The following is an 18,382-nucleotide window of genomic DNA, read 5'->3' as shown; positions in this document are numbered from 1 at the left end:
GCATGATGTGATATACATTGCATTTCAGCAATCTTGTACATGAATTCCATATCTATGAGATCTTCACAAAGTTACTCATGACATCTTCATAACTTAGTACTTCACCAATAGGTCCTGTTCAAAATCACATAGTGAATCCGAACTCTGACTTTATCAAATGAGAATACATATGCTATGAAATGACATGTCTCATTTCAGGATTGAGGTAAGCATGATGCAATTCATACGGAGTGACTTCGAGACATAAGTGGTTAAATAGTTTGTTCTTATTCTGTCTCTAGAACTGCACTGGTCAATTCAGTACCTTCAGAAGATACCTAGAAGAACTATAGAGTCTCCAACTCCCAATGTCCCATAACCAGACATCATAGATTCTCCTAACAATCGTACTGAGATCAATAGTCATTTGATCCTTAGATTGTGAATATGCAGTTTTAAGCAAACCATGAAGAATTTGTTCATGCAAATCTACATTTGTCTCTTCATATGTTGTTAGGTTTATTTAAGGACTAAAGACTATAGATTATCATAAAGCTTCAAACAGTCAAGAAAGAATGAATGAACGTTTAAACTTTTATTAATGATTCAACATTTACAAGCAAGAGTGTTTGTAAGACTATATTACATCAAATGTACATAAATAGACACTACTACTCTTCTTGTGGGCACCATTGACAACAATAATTTGAAAAGAAGTATTTGGACAAAATGACTAAACACTCTACCTAAATTTCGACAGAGCTTTCCCTATAATATTGATCGTGGATTTATAAAAATTGACGTGATGGCCAACTTAGGATGGGTGAAGAAGTTTAGAAGAAACATAATCAAGTTTTTGTTTAATTCGCTATGTTTAAATTTATGTTTGATTCTTTATATTTATGCATAAAAATTGAAAGATATTTTTATTAAATTTATTTGTTGTTCAAATACGTTGAGGATTTTTTTTTACGATGTAACTCGTAAAATTAATTTATCGCACGGTGTGAGATGCTTCAAATGTTCGCACGGTGTGGCACGGGACATTATCCTATATAACTAATTCGGGGTGCATTAATACTGTAGATACTACAGTATCAAATGGGACCCACGATTCTTTTTTCTATTGGTTAATGTTACATCTCTCTTGCAATGTTTAACCTGTTTCTTTGATCCTTATAGTAACCGTATAAAAAATCTCTTTTTGTGATTTAAGAAAAAATAAAATAGCTTTATCATCAATCCCTTTCTGTATGATAAAAAAACAAAATAGCTTTATCATCAGTTATCTTCTGAATTTATTATTCATATATATTTTATAGATATTTTGAGTAAGTTGGAATGATATTATATATGTGATATATTTTAGGTAGGTACGTAAAATGGACAATAACTGCATTCACATAATAATTTTTAGTAGTTTTGTGAAGCCTTAATGCCTTATTACTTTCTTTTTTTTAAAAGACAAAATGAGATATTTTATTATGACCAGTAATTTTATTATCCAATGCATGTGCATTTACACGTGTATGTATTATGACTAACTTTAATGACTCTGAATATAAACGTGGCCTTTGAACACGCATAGATAATACTGGTAAAAAAATGCATAGATATATTATTCCTATAAACTTAACATATATATATATATATATACATTTTCTACTATATATAAACATATATATATATATATATATATATATATACATTTTCTACTATATATAAACGCATGCATGAATCATATGCATGAATCATACAGCCTCTTCTTTCTCTCTTTCCCTTACAACTATTTATTTTTATTATTATTTAAAAAAAAAGAGGCTACAACAGATAACTTTGAAGCTCGATTCCCCATTCATACAACCTTTTTACGAACATCTCTTGGGCAATATATTATTTATATTGTAAGAAAATCAATTGAGGGCTAAGCTTAGGGTATAGCATGAGATAGTTGTTGCTTTCACAAATATCCACGTTTCACCGTTATCATTTCACTTCTTACATGTTTATCATCTCATTACACAAACACCCATATTTTTACACTAATAATACCAAAAAACAGGCTGCGTACGTCATCGGTGAAACTATTCTTACTTTCGTATTTTTGCCATCTCGAATGTCTATAAATACATCGTCTCTCATCCGTACTACAACTAACTACAAAACTGCCATTACCGTACTACACTCTAAGCATCAGTAACCAACTAAAAAACCTACGCTCTCTTCTGCAAATATTCAGTCATTAAATACTATACTGCACTACTCTGTTTGTCATCACTAAATAACCGTATAAATATAACTGTTCTCTTTTCTTTACAAAAAAAGTCCCCTCTTTTGTAATTATCTACAGCGGAGACAAGTTATTCGTCTTTGTTAAGGTATATTTACTGCTTACTGTGATTCTACTATATATATATATATATTCTAAATGGTCAATATACAATATTCAACTTTGAATTGGTAAATTTTATAAGAGCTTGACTGATGTGTTTTTTTTTTTTTTTTGGCCGCAGACTTTGGTTCTAAGGAACCACCTTCGACTACGTCATCGTATATATACCGTTAAATATAATTCTTCTCTTTTCCTTAAAAAAAAAAAAAAAAAAAAAAACCATTCCCATCTTCTGCACTTATCTAAAGCGGAGACAAGTCATTCATCTTTGTCAAGGTTTATTTACTACTTACCATTATTCTACTATATACATATATATATATATATATATACATATATATATTATAAATGGTCAATAGCATTTTCAACTTCGAAAGATAAACTTCATAACATCTTAACTGATGGGTTTATTTTTTTGTGAAGTCCGTGCTGTAATTTTTTTATTTATTATTATTGTTGTTCATTTTGAGCTACAGTATAAAAATAATGGCAATTGGATGTGTGTGTTGTAGGTTTAATTCTGATAAATCTCTTCCTCTCTTCCAAAAGTTTGATATCTGAGGCCGGAGAATATCTAAAAAATTGCTACTGTCATCTAAAAGAAGGTATCATACTCTACTGCTAATTGTGTTGTTTTATTTAAGCGTCAATATCTCTTACTGAGAATTCCATCTTTTTATTAGTTACCAATCAGTATCAAATTTGCTTATTATATATATATATATATATATATATATATATATATATATATATATATATATATATATATATATGCGTGTGTATGTGTATATTACTTCCAAAATATATATGTCTGAAAACCCTTATTTTTCATTCCTTTCCCCTTTCTACTCTTAAAATGTCAGTAACGGCAATGTTTTAATCTGCATCCTGTTATTACTATCTTAAATAAAGTACAATAAAGTGAGCCCTTATATATATATATATATATATATATATATATATATATATATATATATATCAGTTTAATGGTTCTGTTATTATTATGGAATGAAAATTTAGCGACTTGACTATCTTAAACAAAGTATAAAATAGGCCCTTATTTTATTTGGCAGTTTGATGGTTTGCTATATGTTGTTCTTTATTTCAAGAATATCGAAAAGATTAATGTTCAAATATAGACGTTGTTGAATTTGTCTCTATATCAGTTACATTACGACCTCATTGGTTTGCTATTGTTCTTTATTTCAAGAATACCAAAAAGATTAATGTTCAAATATAGACGTCGTTGAATTTGTTTCTCTATATCAGTTACGTTACGACTTCATTTATTTGCGTTTCTAATTTATTTCCAGCTCATGAAACTGAAGTTTGATATCAAGCTATAAAATTTTACGTACACACACACACACACAGAGATATATATATATATATATATATATATATATATATATATATATATATATATATATTGCCAAGTCTCATTTCGACATGGTTGACATTACGGCCTCATTATTTATGTTTCTTATTTATTTTCAGGTCTGATCTTATAGCGTTGCTTACTTCACTATATCACGCACCGTACATGTAAGTCGATATTTAGTTATATAATTGCTCGCTCTTAAGTTGAAATTGTGTTTTATTATTAATTAGTCCTATGTAACTCTACCAGCTTGACAAATAAGATTATATGCTTAAAACTCATAAACAAAACATATATTCTCATATAATAGGAATTCTTTAATCATTAGGCATCTAATTCAAAATGTAGGAAAAAATTTAAGTAATTGGAATCATAATAATCTTTATTTGTCTAATTAATAACAACTGCTAATTCATACGTCCCCATAGGTTCAACTCCTTAATCATTAGAAATATAGTTTTAATTCTATATTTGTGTATTATATGTTTGTACAGTGATAGTTTATAACTGGGGACATATATTTTGTTCCCCAACTTTTAAGAGTAATAATGATATGATCTTCTTATCTTAATTTTTTTTTTTTTTTAAAGAATGGGTAGAAAACGTGTGAACCCATCTTTAGGTCATCTTGGTCACCCAAATCGCAAAAAAACCAAATATAAAAATACTAAGACATATACCACAACTACTACTGAGAACTCAAATAATGAAAGTGTAGACCCTGCTTTTGGGACATCAACCTTATCTCATCAAACTCAAAATAGATTATCATTAATTTCAAAAATGCAAATAATATCACCACAGGTAGCACAGCCATCGAACACTTCATATTTAGATTTGGGAGACTGGAAATATTGTTGCGATTATTGTGGTGCATTCTTCTGGTTTGATGAAAGTTCGAGCAAAAATAGTTTACCCAAATATAATCTATGTTGTCAAAAAGGTAAAATTAAATTACCTTTGCTTAAAGAAAGCCCTCCGATATTAGATCAATTGTTAAACTACAACGGTGAAATAGAAAGTACATACTACAAAAAGAATATCCGCACCTTGAATTCATTGTTAGCTTTTACATCTTTTGGTGCAAATATAGATTCAAATATAAATAACTCTCACGGTCCATATATTTTTAAGATCAGTGGCCAAGTGCATCATTTACTTGGCTCTCTACTACCTACTGATGACAAACCTCCGAGATTCGCACAACTGTATATACATGACACAGAAAATGAAATCCAAAATAGACTGTCAACATTATCGTTCGACGAGTCTTCAAGATTAATTACTGAATCAATTATTACAAAGCTGATAAGTATGTTAGATGAAACAAATATATTAGTACAAACTTTCAGAACTGTAAGAGATAGATACAAAGAAACAAACATTCCACATATAAGACTTCGGCTTTTAGGCCGAAGAAATAATGATTCTAATCAGTACGATTTACCAACATCAAATGACATTGGTGGATTAATAGTTGGCGATATTGGAGAATATGAAAAAGGAAAAGACATAATCGTAGAAACAAAATCAAATGATTTACAACGAATTACAAAATTACACCCTTCATATATGGCATTGCAATACCCATTATTGTTTCCTTACGGAGAAGATGGATATAGAACTGATCTAAAATTATTTACTAACCATTTAGACACGCAACCTTTACGTAAAAGAATTCCAATGAGAGGCTTATACTGTTATCAATTACAACAACGTTCTAACTTAAAGACTACTCTATTAAGAAGTGGTAGATTGTTACAACAATATTTAGTTGATGCATATGCTTCTGTAGAAGAAGATCGATTAGATTTTGTTAGAAAAAATCAACAAACTTTAAGATCAGAAATCTATCAAGGTATTCAAGATGCTATTAATAGAGGAGATACTGATGCAAATACAATAGGAAAAAAAATTATACTCCCATCAAGTCACACAGGAAGTCCTAGATATATGATACAAAATTATCAAGATGCGATGGCAATTTGTAGAGAATATGGAAATCCTGATTTATTTATAACATTTACATGTAACCCAAAATGGCCAGAAATTAAAAGAGCATTATCTTTAATTCCTGGTCAAAAATCAGAAGACAGGCCTGATATTATAACAAGAGTATTCAAAATGAAATTAGAACAAATACTTCTAACTATAAAAGCAGGGACTATATTTGGACAAGTGATTGCTGATTTAAATGTAGTTGAATTCCAAAAAAGAGGACTACCACATTGTCATTTCTTATTTTGGTTACATCCCGATGAAAAAATACATGATCCCTCACAAATAGATAAATTTATTTCCGCAGAGATACCAGATCCTAATGTTGATTTGATAGGATATAATGTAGTTACTGAATTTATGATACATGGACCATGTGGTCTTGCCAAGACAAATGCTGCATGTATGAAAAATTTGATGTGTTCTAAAAGATTTCCAAAACAAATCAGAAATGAAACAACGATCGATGAAAATGGAATTATCAATTATAAACGTAGAAGTTCAAATATTTATTCAGAAAAAGAAAATATAAAATTAGATAATAGATATGTTGTGCCTTATAATAGAGAATTGTGTCTCAAATTTAATGCTCATATAAATACTGAAGTGTGCTCGCAATCAATGCTTATAAAATACTTATTCAAATATTTAACTAAAGGACCAGATCGTATAAGAGCAATTCTTGAAAATAATATATGCTCAGAAAATTTGTTAGAAACAAATATCACAGAAGTCGATGAAATAAAAAATTATATTAATTGTCGTTACATCACACCCTACGAAGCTATATGGAGGTTATATGAATATCCTATACATCATAGAAGACCATCTATCCAGCGATTATCAATACACTTGCCACATACACAAAATATTACATATCGTTCAAACCAACATCTTGAAAATATTTTAAGACAACCCGGAATTCAGAAAACGACTTTAACAGAATGGATGACGGTAAATAAATCAAGTGAGGAAGCTAGAGCGCTTACATATATACAATTTCCAAAGAAATGGGTTTGGAACAATAAAGATAAAATTTGGACTCCAAGACATTCTGGTTATACAATTGGACGAACATATTATGTCCATCCAAATTCAGGAGAGCTGTATTATTTAAGATTATTACTGAATCATAAAAAAGGAGCTACTAGCTTTGAATCCCTACAAATAGTTAATGACATCAAATATTCAACATTTCAAGCCGCATGTAATGCCCTAGGATTACTAGGTGACGATAAAGAATGGAATGATTCAATTCTAGAAACTGCATTTATCTCAACATCAACACAACTAAGACAATTATTTGTTTTAATTCTTTTATTTTGTAATGTAAATGATCCGATAAAATTATTTGACAAACATTGGAAACTAATGACCGAAGATATTGTATATAAAATTCGTAAATTATTCAACAATAGCTCTTTTCAAATACCTGAACATGAATTACATGATTATGTATTATATGAATTAGAAAAGATATTAAATATGAATTCATCATCTTTGAAAAATTACAACTTACCCCTGCCACGAGAATCACTACTTGATGATTTAAATAACAAACTTTTAAGAGATGAATTAAATTACGATACAAATCAATTAAAAGAAGAAAATCTTAAATTAGTTTCTCATTTAACTGAAGAACAGGAAAACATCTACAATAAAATCCTAAATTCAGTTAAAAATCAAGATCATAAATTATATTTTATTTCTGGACATGGAGGAACAGGAAAAACATATTTATGGAATACTATAATTAGTAAAATAAGATCGAATAATGAAATTGTGTTAGCTGTTGCATCATCTGGAATAGCATCTTTATTATTACCAAAAGGAAGAACTGCACATTCTAGATTTAGAATACCATTATTAGTAGATAAATTCTCGACATGTCATATAAAAAAACAAACACAATTAGCAAAATTAATTGAAAAAACATCTCTTATATTATGGGACGAAGCACCAATGAATAACAAATATTGTTTTGAAGCTCTAGATAAATCATTACAAGATATGAAAAATAACTCTGACATACCATTTGGAGGAATGACTATGGTACTAGGTGGCGACTTTCGCCAAATCTTACCAATTATAACATCGGGATCTAAAGAACATATAATTGATGCAACCTTAACCAATTCTTACTTATGGCCACATTTTGACATCTTAACCTTGACGAAAAATATGCGGCTCATGAGACATAATATATCACCAAAAGAAAAAGAAGAAATCACAAAATTTTCTACATGGATTTCAAGCATCGGTGACGGTACTATAGAAGGAATCAAAGATTTAGATAATGAAGATGCTACATGGATTAAGATACCAGACATTTTTTTATTACATTATGATTCAAATCCAATAGAAAAAATTTCCCATTCAATATATACTGATTTTTTGACTAATTTTAATGACGTTGAATATTTAAAGAATCGAACAATTGTAGCCCCTAAAAATAAAACAGTCGATGAAATAAATAAATACATTTTATCATTAGTACCCGCTGATTTAAAAACTTATTACAGCTATGATACAATTTTGCCCTCATATGGAAATATTGAGGAACTAAATCTTTTATATCCAGAAGATTTTTTAAACACATTAAATTTCAATGGACTACCACCACATGAATTAAATCTAAAAATAGGCACACCTATTATGTTATTACGAAATTTAAATCAATCTTTAGGACTATGTAATGGAACTAGACTATTAATAACACAATTAACAAATAGAATAATTGAAGGCCGAATTATTAATTCAGATAATACTAATGAAATAGTATATATTCCTCGAATAGAAATGACTGTACATGAATCACGATGGCCTTTCATTTTAAAAAGAAGACAATTTCCTGTAAAAATTTCATACGCTATGACAATAAATAAAAGTCAAGGACAATCTCTTGAAAAAATTGGTCTGTATATAGAAAATGAAATTTTTACTCATGGTCAGTTATATGTAGCTTTATCAAGAGTCAAGTCACCAAATGGGTTGTTTATATTAATCCATAAATCCATGGACAAATATCCAAATCATATAAAAAATATTGTTTACAAAGAAATCGTTCAAAACATTAGATAAAAACCAAGACTCCTTAATGATTAAGTATCACATGTATAATCTCATATATATATATATATATTTTAATAACAGATAATGTCAACGCCAATCAAATCGATAAGACCAAACCAACAGTACGATACAATCATTGCTAGGATTTGTAGAAGTTGGGTAAACAAAGATTTTACTACTGGCCGAGTTATGAGTAGCGACTATATTCTGGTTGACGAAGAGGTAAGTACATATTTGTATTTACATGTTTGAAAATATTATGCTTACAAACTTACTTAGTTATCTTCTTTTTCTTAATTAATTATAGCATGAAACCATACACGCAACTGTTCGAGCTCGGGATATAGACATTGTTGCACCAAAATTACAAACAGGCAATGTCTATGAAATAAGAAAGTTTTTTGTTGATCAGAGCAAGTCCAAATACAAAGCCGTTCCTCACAGTGCAATGTTACAATTAACAAGAGCATCAACATTCACAACTGTTACAGAAGAAGTCCCAACAATTCCACTTCACAAGTTTAATTTGGTTGAGTACGACCATCTTCCCGAAAGAATCGAAAACAATAGTATTCTGACTGGTAATCCCCTATAGTAAATGTGATTATTTTTTACATAGATATTCTTTTTTGATAAAATCGTTGAAACTGTTGTGAATTGCATATATTTGCATGTAGATGTCATAGGAGTTCTAACTAGCGTCCACCCCATTGAACAATCATTTTTCAACAATAGGACGACATCAAGGAAGACGGTGAATATTCAAAACATCAGGTAAAATATCTTAATGCTATTTTAAACCTATATATAACATTTAAATTACATATTAGTTACAAACTTTATATTTGGTTTTTAAATTAATTTTCTAATTTTCCGTTGTGTTTTATAGAAGCGATAACTTACAAGTGACATTGTGGGGGACACTAGCCCATGAGTTTGATCAAGAAATTGATAAATCAACTACTGAAACAACAGTCACAGTCTTTGCAGCAATGTTAGTCAAACAATACTTAGGTAAATTTTAAATCTTCCACATATTTTTTTTTTGTTAAATTTATGTGTATATATATATATATATATATATATTTATACTTTTCCATTAAACTATTATACAGGAAAGCCATATGTTGCAAGCACATCTTCTTCAGTATACTTTGTGGATCCAAGTTTACCCGAGACTCAAACTTTAAAAACAAGGTACACAACTAATTCTTATTTGACAAAAATCATATTGAATATTTAGTGATAAACAAGTCCGCATTAATATTTAGTATAATGACATAACTAATATCATTATTATGTTTTTTTTGTTCACATATAGATTTGCCAACAAGATGAAAAAAATTGAGCTTCTACCAGCCACAAAAGTAGTTGAATCCACAGACGAGCAAAAAACAAAAAATAGAAAGAAAATTAGCGAGATTAAAAATGCTGATCCGGTACGTCATTTAAAATTTAACCAAGTTCTGCTTAAATTTCTTTATTCCAACAACGTTAGTCTAAAAATTACATTTCTTTCATAATTTACAGAGTGCTAAATACACGATCAAGGCTACAATCACAAATTTTGATACAGCACAAGGTTGGTATTACAATGCATGCCCCACTTGCAACAAAACAGTCAAACCTTCAGGAACAACATGGTGGTGTGATGATCACGCATTTCTACAAAGTCTCCCAGTACCATGGTATGTACCAATTATTCATAATTATTATTAATCAAATAGAAAAGAAACTCAACTTCAATGTATTCATGAATATATCCATAATATAGGTACAGGTTGAACACTAAAATCGAAGATGACAGCGGAGAAACAACAGTAACCCTTTTCGGAAAAACTGCTCAAATTTTGATACAGAAATCGTGTGCCATGCTAACATTAGATGAAGGTTACACTGATCAAACAGTGATTCCCCCAGCAATCGAACGACTTAAAGGCCAGCGTAAAATTTTCCAAGTTTATTTAAAGGCATACGGAGCATCAACGAGTATCATTGTCTCTAAAATATTTGAAGATCAGCTTCTAGACACAATTGAACTCCCAGTTTCAACCACTCCAACTTCAATCCAAAAGATTCCAAAATCAAGGCAAATAAGTCCGAGGTAATAAATTTGTAATATTTTTTCTTTCAATCCTGAGTACTCATTGACCTAACTTTATTTTATAACGCAGCCCTGAAAGAGAAACACCACCATCATCATCTCTAAAGCGAAAGTTTTCCAGGTAAATATCTATTATTTATGAAAAAAATGAAAAAAACTACTACAAATACATATAATAAATTCCTTATGTCTTTCTCTTTATATTGAAACTTATAGTGATGAACAGGAAGAGGTGAAGAAAAAAAAGAAACGGTAACTTTTTGGCATGTATCGCTCTTTTGGAAAATAAGGATATAAAAAAATATCTATGTGTATATATACCCGAGAAGGTGAAGAGTTTGGAAATGCAGTAGATTTTGACTACAAAAGATGAAGAACAGAAAATGTAAACGCAAGCAATGCATAAACTCCAAAAAGGTACTTCCACATCGCTCTATTTATACTTCAATATAATTCGTTTTTATTTTTATTTGGGTGTGTGTGTGTGTGTGTGTGTGTGTGTGTGAAAGCAGCTTCATATTTTACAAACAAAGTATGCAATATAAGATTATGAATAAATTTTTGAATGACTATGTGTTACTGAATATAGTTGAAGATATCTCATTTTGGATTTTCTGGAATGCACTCGAATATGCTACAATATTCCATGTTTTGAAAGGTATGCTATAACTTTTTTCAAGTATACTATTTTTTAGTCCTCACAATTCTGGACATTAAAATTACATATACGCTTATTTTGTCCTCCAAAAGTAATAGAATAATATTGAAAATTTAGAGATTCATATTGGATTTGTGAGCCAAAAGATACTATCCCACTCTAAATTGTTTACACACATAATTTGAATAATCTATGATACTTATAAGAATTGAGTACATATCTGAATTTAATTTTGCAGTCGCGGAAGTCAACCCAACAAACTGGAGCATTTTTGAAATGTCTGTCAAACTCTTCTTAATGGAATAATGCATGTGTAATGTATGTATATATATATGTATATATATGTGTGTATGAGAAATATTTCTTTTAGAAATCGATACCGTAGAAATCTTTTTTTGGATGTAAATAATGCATTTCTTTAAGAATAGATATCTCTATTATGTAGACTCTTCTTTTGGTCCAATTACATATACATATCATGTAATTAATTCTAAAAAAGGTTGCCTAACGTCACAAGAAAAATATCAAATTGCTTAAAAATTATACACATAAAAAAACACAAAACTATCAAATTCCATTTGCTAATTAAAAAAATACAATATAACCCGCCGCAACGCGCGGGTTATATACCTCGTAATACTCTAAAAATTAGAGGCGAGGTATGTGTGCGAGATGGGGTATTTCAATCTTTGGCTTTGACTAAGTATCAAAAAAAAAAAATCTTTGGCTTGGACAGAACTCTCTCTCCCTTACCTACCGTCACATATCCGATCACCCAATCTCATCCATTTTCTCTCTTACACTAAACAAAACCCCAAAACATTATTCTCTGTCGTATGTCTGTCACCCTAATTTCACCTCAAAATTTTGTTTATTTCGTATACTTCAGAAATGGCACTAAGCGCCATTTCTTCTTCCTCATCCTCAAACATCGGACCGATTTCGTATCCCAACAGAAGCCATAGCAATGCTTCTCTCAGCTTCAGCCATGTCCTATCGATCTGTCCTTCGTCGTCGAGAAATTCGCTTCGTGTCTCGGCGATTTCGAGCAATCCGAGAGCCAAGTTCTCGGCTCGGCGAATGGAGTCCGTACCGGTGCAACAGCTTGAACGGCCTCTAAGTAATGTTAGAAATGGAATGGCTGTTGGATTCTCAATTAGATATGATTATCGAGTTTTGAAGTGTAAGGTTTGCTGTTTTTTTTCTTCAGGCGAGTATATGAGTTTGCCGGCGAGTCAGTACTCGGTTCTGGATGCGGAGAGAATAGAAAGAGTAGACGAAAACACATTCAGGTGTTACGTTTACAGATTCAAGTTCTTTGCTTTTGAGGTTTGTCCAGTTTTGCTCGTCAGAGTTGAAGAACAACCTAAAGGCTGCAGTATCAAGCTCTTGTCCTGCAAGGTCTTTTCTTTTATACTTTTTGTGTCAGAAAATTTGGATTGTGGGCTGTCTTTGTTGCTAAGCTTGTTTGGATATTCTGCAGCTTGAGGGCTCGCCAATTGTGGTTGCACAGAATGACAAGTTCGACGGTACGAAATTTTTACTTGCTTTGACAATGTGTGATGAATCTAGACTGCTTTTTAATGAAAAAGTCAGTGTTAAAATTGCATTAATTGTATTACAAGTTCGCCTTATCTCAGTGTCTTTATAGTTCGAATTAGATATTTTCATAACCCCACTGTGCTCTATTCACTTGCTGTAAATAAATATGTCCTCAAATACTTTGCAAGCTCTCAGCGTTTCAACTCCAGAAACATCCTTAATCTTATTGAACTCAGTTGACTTGCTACAACTAAGCCATGTGCTCTACTTATGATTTTTACAATTCTGAAAGAAGCCTTAGAGATTGGTGCAGTACCGTGTATAAATATAAGAGAGAAGCTATTTTAGAGTTTAGAACTTTTAGCTCTCTATTTTACCTAACCGTTTCGTCTAATTTAAAACTACTGTCACTAGGAATGTTGTAACAGTCATAGGAGCTAGCAAACAATAGTTTTGCTCGAGTCATTTAGTTTATCCTTTTCTCCAGGAATAGTCTGACATTGGTTTTCTGTGGCCGTGCAGCTTTCATGGAGAATAAAATATCTTGCGGGAGCTTCGGAGAAGACTTGTCGGAGGAGCAACAACTAACTTCAGAGGCTGTGATCGAGGTAGTTCAAGTCAACCGATATCAATGCTTATAAATTTTCGTAAAAATCTATAATTAACAAGGTAATCCTTTGGACGGTTGCACGAACCCCAGGTAAGCATTGAGATTCCATTTGCATTTCGTCCAATCCCAGTGCAAGTTATTGAATCAACTGGTGGCCAAGTCCTAGAACAAATCTTAAAGCTCATGCTTCCACGCTTTATGTCGCAGGTTTGTGAGGTTTTTATTACAACTTAAAAGAGTATGTTTGTGCTGCTAAATTTATGCTTATATTTGGAACCCGGATTTTATGATGAAAAATGAAGGAAAATACGAGGGAATGTCAAAATTCTTTATTGTTTATAGAATTCAAGGAATTTTTTAGGGAAAGAGATGGGAGAGAGTGAGGAGATAGATACCTATCGGCTATCGCCGTCACATGTGCAAATTTTCTTGGTTTCTAATTTTCACTCGTTTATTCAAAGAAAATGAAATTCCCACATTAGCTACACATTTCCCTCAAATCTTCCCTAAAAGCTTCCTCAATCCAAACAGCGCATGAACAATACAATGCATTCTCATTTTTTACCATCGGATTTTCTTTTCTCTACTCTCAGATATTCCAGGTTCCAAACATGTCTTTAACTCTTATGTGTTTCCATTTATACTTCACTCATGCATACGCAATAATGATAAAAACATGAAGAGATTGGCTTCTGACTGTTCCTCTTGTGGCGCTATCGCTGAAAAGAAGAGAAATGGTTTGCAAAAAATTGGGAGGGTCTCAATCCAACGATCACAAAGAGGCTTCTGAATTCTGATAATCAACAATTGGTTCGTGAATTCTTAATGAGAAGGCTTACGGAAAATTTTCCTTTGCAGCTTGTAAAGGACTACAAGGCATGGGCTTCAGGGGATAGCTCAAGGCAGCCATTAGGAACAGGTGAGATATAGAGGCTCTCATCAGCCTTTTATCAGATCACTACATACATGTTATGTATGGGTTGCAGGTAGTAGTATCACAACTTTAATCTTGTTGTACACCATTCTTATGGATCCTAGGTTTTTTTTTTTAAAACCAGAATAACAAAAAAAAAAAAAAAAAAGTGTTGGCTGACTTGCCTTCTGAAGATTTTCTGTGTACTATTATTATTGTTGATGCTCTTATTGTAGTCGTTTTGTTCTTGCAGTATTGTAAATAATTGGCTTGAGGTAAATATTCAATCTATGAAGACGTATACTAACAGGAATTGACATGAGTAAGATCTGCTGTGTTGACACAACAGATTCAACTTCTTTTGGACTAAAGTTTGACGCAACAGAAATTAAGGCTTATTAATTTCGCTAATCCTAGTTGATGAAAAGTTCATACTTGTAAGGAGTATGATCTGGTGTGTTGACACAACGGATTCAACTTCTGTTGGACTAAAGTTTGACGCAACAGAAATAAAGTACGGCTTTTTAACCTCGCTAATCCTATTTGATAAAAATTTCGTACGGATAAAAATATAACAGAATTATCTTCACCTTGAAAAGTGTTCAAAAATAATTTGTTAGTAAATTCAATACGTGTTGATTCCCAAAAAAAAAAAAAAAAAGAACAGAATTATCCTAGCCTGATCTCCACTTCAAATTGCACTCGACCGGATGAACACTGACGAGAACGTAAAGTACTTCGCTAAGGAAAGACTCCAATTAAGTGGAGTAAGGCTTTTAATTGGTGCTTTTGGGTAACCACATAGAGAGATGTTCTTGAAAGGGATTTGTTTCTAGGGAATTTCCCTAGTTTTTTGCCCATAATAAATGATGAATTCCGTGGTTTCATTCCATGATGTTCATCTATTGTCGGAAAAATATCACAAATAGCTTATTGTGATTCCCTAAAGTCTCTACTTCTCATATATTTTAGAAATATCATGTTATTTTTACATTTCAGATAATTTTACCGGTACTTTAAATGAAACTGTAAATAACTGAGAAAAATTGAATGAAACTGTAACTCGCGCCAACATCAGAGACAACTCTTCTGCAACCCAAAGTCCTGCAAAAAATAACCCCAGACAGAGGAAAACCGGATATCTTGCTCACATCAGATATCCCCTGTTTTTCGGATCCACGAGTAACAACCGCCGGAGCCAAAGGTGAATTTGGGTCCGGCGAGCTTGCCTCTATCTTCGCTGCGAGGAGCCATCGGGGAAGGCTCACTCCAAAAAAATAAAAAACGAAGCCAAAAAAACACACCAAGTGAGATCGAGACGAAGAACAAAAGGATGGGTAAAGGAATGGCGCCAGGAAAGGTGGGTGTTATTTGTGGGGGTTTGCTCAAAGCTCAAAAACAAAGCCACCGTCATTCGCTTCTAAAATTAAGTGTCGCTTCTAAAATTAAGTGTCACTTCTAAAAGTAGTTTTTGTAGTAGTGAAACCCCCACGCCACTGGACATCCGGTTGGCGTCCAGCGACTCGGGAGGCAGTGAAGAAGAAGAGAGGTCAAAACTCTATCTACAGACTTTTCAAATTTTTCTGAGAGAGAGAAAAAACAAGTTGACTAACTATTGTTTTGTTTTTTATTTTCGTTACATTCTAGTTACCAAAACTCAAATGTTTGTGTTATAGCCATTGGTAGGGCCGTACAAAACCACACTAAAAATCGGATAAAGCCAATAACAAAACCGAGTCAAAACCGAAAATCAGTGTCACGCCATACAACTGAAATTCATATTTGGATAACCGATCCAGTTTCAAAAACTGGATTGAATATCGATTTTAAATTTTGAAAAAATCGGATATCGGATATTTAACCGATTATTTTTTATTAAGAAATAAAATAAAAATAAATAATCATGTTAGGATTATATAATCCATTTTTACTCGGATTTTGATCATTGGAATAATTTTATATCCGGGTATGGAATTAAAAACTAGTTTCAAAGTGATTATGAATTTTAAGATTTGGATAACCGGTGTTTTTAAACTGGTTTTAAAACTTGATCCGGAATTTAATACACCGGATAACCGAATTTTGAAAATCGGATACTAAAACTGGATATTGTATTTAAGAAAGTGGATAGCCGAATGTTCGGATAACCGAATTTTGGTTTTGGACTAAACTAGACCGGTTATTGGACCAAATTTTTTAAAACCGAAAATCCGAATTCGGATATTTAAAATGAACAAAACCAAATTGATCCGATTTCAGTCCTAGCCATCGAGACAAAGAAAGGGGTGTTCGCCTTTTCTTCCACATGCTTAATTTAACAATAGGCTTCTTTAATTGACTTCTTTATAGCATATATTTTGCAGCAATCAAAATGTTATGCTATAATTTTCTATAAAAATAAAATAGTCTTAGAACATATTGAAAAAAATGGATATATTTTTTTATAGAAAGAAAATGGAAATCGAAGGTTCAATTCTTCTTTTGTCCGTTTTGGTTTGTCTTGCTTTAAAACCATATCGATCACACGTTTGGCAATGGCAGACAATTCTTGGGTAGTAGAAATGTCACATATGTTATGAACCCATTGCAGCCTCACACTTGGGAAAGAGTGAGCCACAAAAGACTATATGTACACCAATACCCAGCCCTAAAAAAGTTGAACAACGAAAGGTTATTTTGTTCTCCAAGTTAAGTTTTTTTTTTTTAGAAGTGGAACTATTGATCAAGATTACATGATATATTAGCATTGTAAAGCGCAGATGACATTATTGGTCAAAATTATATAATTGAGAATAAATCCTAAGGGGGTGTGTATTTTCTGCAACCCAAAGAGCTTAAACCCAAGCTATCGGTCTAACACCGAGTTCAGTCTTGTATAGCACACAATTTATGATATTCAACGCATAAGCATGTGATATACCCAGCAAATTAAGGGCGCCAAGTGTGTGGAAAATGTGCAATGATTTCAAGGCTCAATGGTTTGGGCTCTGCTTGAAAAAATAATAATAAAGCGCGAAGATATGGAATGGATCTATATGGGTACCTTAAGTAGAGCAAGAAGACAAATTGCATGGAGATCATGAAGGAAAGTTTAACGCATTACCCAAACTTTGTGTTTTCTATTTCCCAAAGTTCTTGTCCATATATAAATGGACATAATTACAAAGAAAAAAAAAATGGACGTATGTAAATAATTTGTATCTTGTAACACGGCTAGCTCTTGACCTTATTCTGCTAGATCTTTTGTCTATTTTGCTCAAATATTTAAAATTTTGTTGGGAGTTCAAAATTATAACATCACGAGCATAGAAAAGGCAGCCTGACAACGGGGCATCGGTTTGTTAATGTGGCTCGATTTATAAAGTAAAGTGTTATTGGCGATAAGATCAAATTAATGTTGAATTCCTTTCAAGTAATTGGCCAAAAACATATACGTTGAATTCTCTCAAATAAGTAGAACATAATTTGTCAGCATTTTAGACGCAACGTATGATTTCAAACCTGCCAACACTCTCTTTACGTCCCTACACCTAGCCTTTACAACACAAAATAAGAAAATGTCATTAGATCAGGGACCAGATATTAGAATACTCATCGATGTAATAAGCTGATAGAAATTATCCGGTTGCATACCTCAAGAAAATTTATCTTAACAAGGTCATTTTTTTTATCGGATCTTAACAAGGTCTTTCATATTAGGGATCCTCTCTCCCAAAAGAAATATTTGGGTTAC

At 31.8% G+C, this 18,382-nt stretch overlaps 4 protein-coding genes and 1 long non-coding RNA gene across 5 annotated transcripts; all 5 read left to right on the top strand.

Annotated features, from left to right (window-relative positions):
• The first annotated feature begins 2,140 nt into the window (after window positions 1–2,140).
• LOC149379038 (uncharacterized) lies at window positions 2,141–2,978 on the top strand. The gene is made up of 3 exons (XR_016294120.1): window positions 2,141–2,357; window positions 2,493–2,647; window positions 2,884–2,978. It is a non-coding gene; the product is annotated as an uncharacterized LOC149379038 (long non-coding RNA).
• Window positions 2,979–4,535: 1,557 nt separating this feature from the next.
• LOC149379037 (uncharacterized) lies at window positions 4,536–6,039 on the top strand. Its single transcript, XM_089603938.1, has 2 exons — window positions 4,536–5,867; window positions 5,953–6,039. Exons 1-2 carry the CDS (start codon window positions 4,536–4,538, stop codon window positions 6,037–6,039), a joined length of 1,419 nt encoding a protein of 472 aa, XP_089460064.1.
• Window positions 6,040–6,694: 655 nt separating this feature from the next.
• On the top strand, window positions 6,695–8,831 carry LOC149379036 (uncharacterized). Its single transcript, XM_089603937.1, has 3 exons — window positions 6,695–6,704; window positions 6,850–6,856; window positions 8,273–8,831. Exons 1-3 carry the CDS (start codon window positions 6,695–6,697, stop codon window positions 8,829–8,831), a joined length of 576 nt encoding a protein of 191 aa, XP_089460063.1.
• A 75-nt stretch (window positions 8,832–8,906) lies between these two features.
• On the top strand, window positions 8,907–11,012 carry LOC149379035 (replication protein A 70 kDa DNA-binding subunit A-like). Its single transcript, XM_089603936.1, has 8 exons — window positions 8,907–9,044; window positions 9,235–9,403; window positions 9,500–9,596; window positions 9,712–9,836; window positions 9,938–10,019; window positions 10,144–10,261; window positions 10,344–10,519; window positions 10,597–11,012. Exons 1-8 carry the CDS (start codon window positions 8,907–8,909, stop codon window positions 10,928–10,930), a joined length of 1,239 nt encoding a protein of 412 aa, XP_089460062.1. The 3' UTR covers window positions 10,931–11,012.
• Window positions 11,013–12,270: 1,258 nt separating this feature from the next.
• LOC149379034 (RAP release 2, galactose-binding-like domain protein, putative (DUF1997)) lies at window positions 12,271–14,940 on the top strand. The gene is made up of 6 exons (XM_089602380.1): window positions 12,271–12,704; window positions 12,795–12,985; window positions 13,068–13,113; window positions 13,649–13,734; window positions 13,827–13,943; window positions 14,595–14,940. The coding sequence occupies exons 1-6, from the start codon at window positions 12,476–12,478 to the stop codon at window positions 14,664–14,666; spliced, it is 741 nt and encodes a 246-aa protein (XP_089458506.1). The 5' UTR covers window positions 12,271–12,475; the 3' UTR covers window positions 14,667–14,940.
• Window positions 14,941–18,382: the final 3,442 nt, after the last annotated feature.

Source organism: Urtica dioica, chromosome 12, assembly GCF_054948205.1.
Source record: "Urtica dioica subsp. dioica isolate 48M chromosome 12, U.dioica_male_clone48M_v1_H2, whole genome shotgun sequence".
In the NCBI taxonomy this organism is placed as follows: Eukaryota; Viridiplantae; Streptophyta; class Magnoliopsida; order Rosales; family Urticaceae; genus Urtica; species Urtica dioica.
This window is presented reverse-complemented; position numbering and strand designations above follow the sequence as displayed.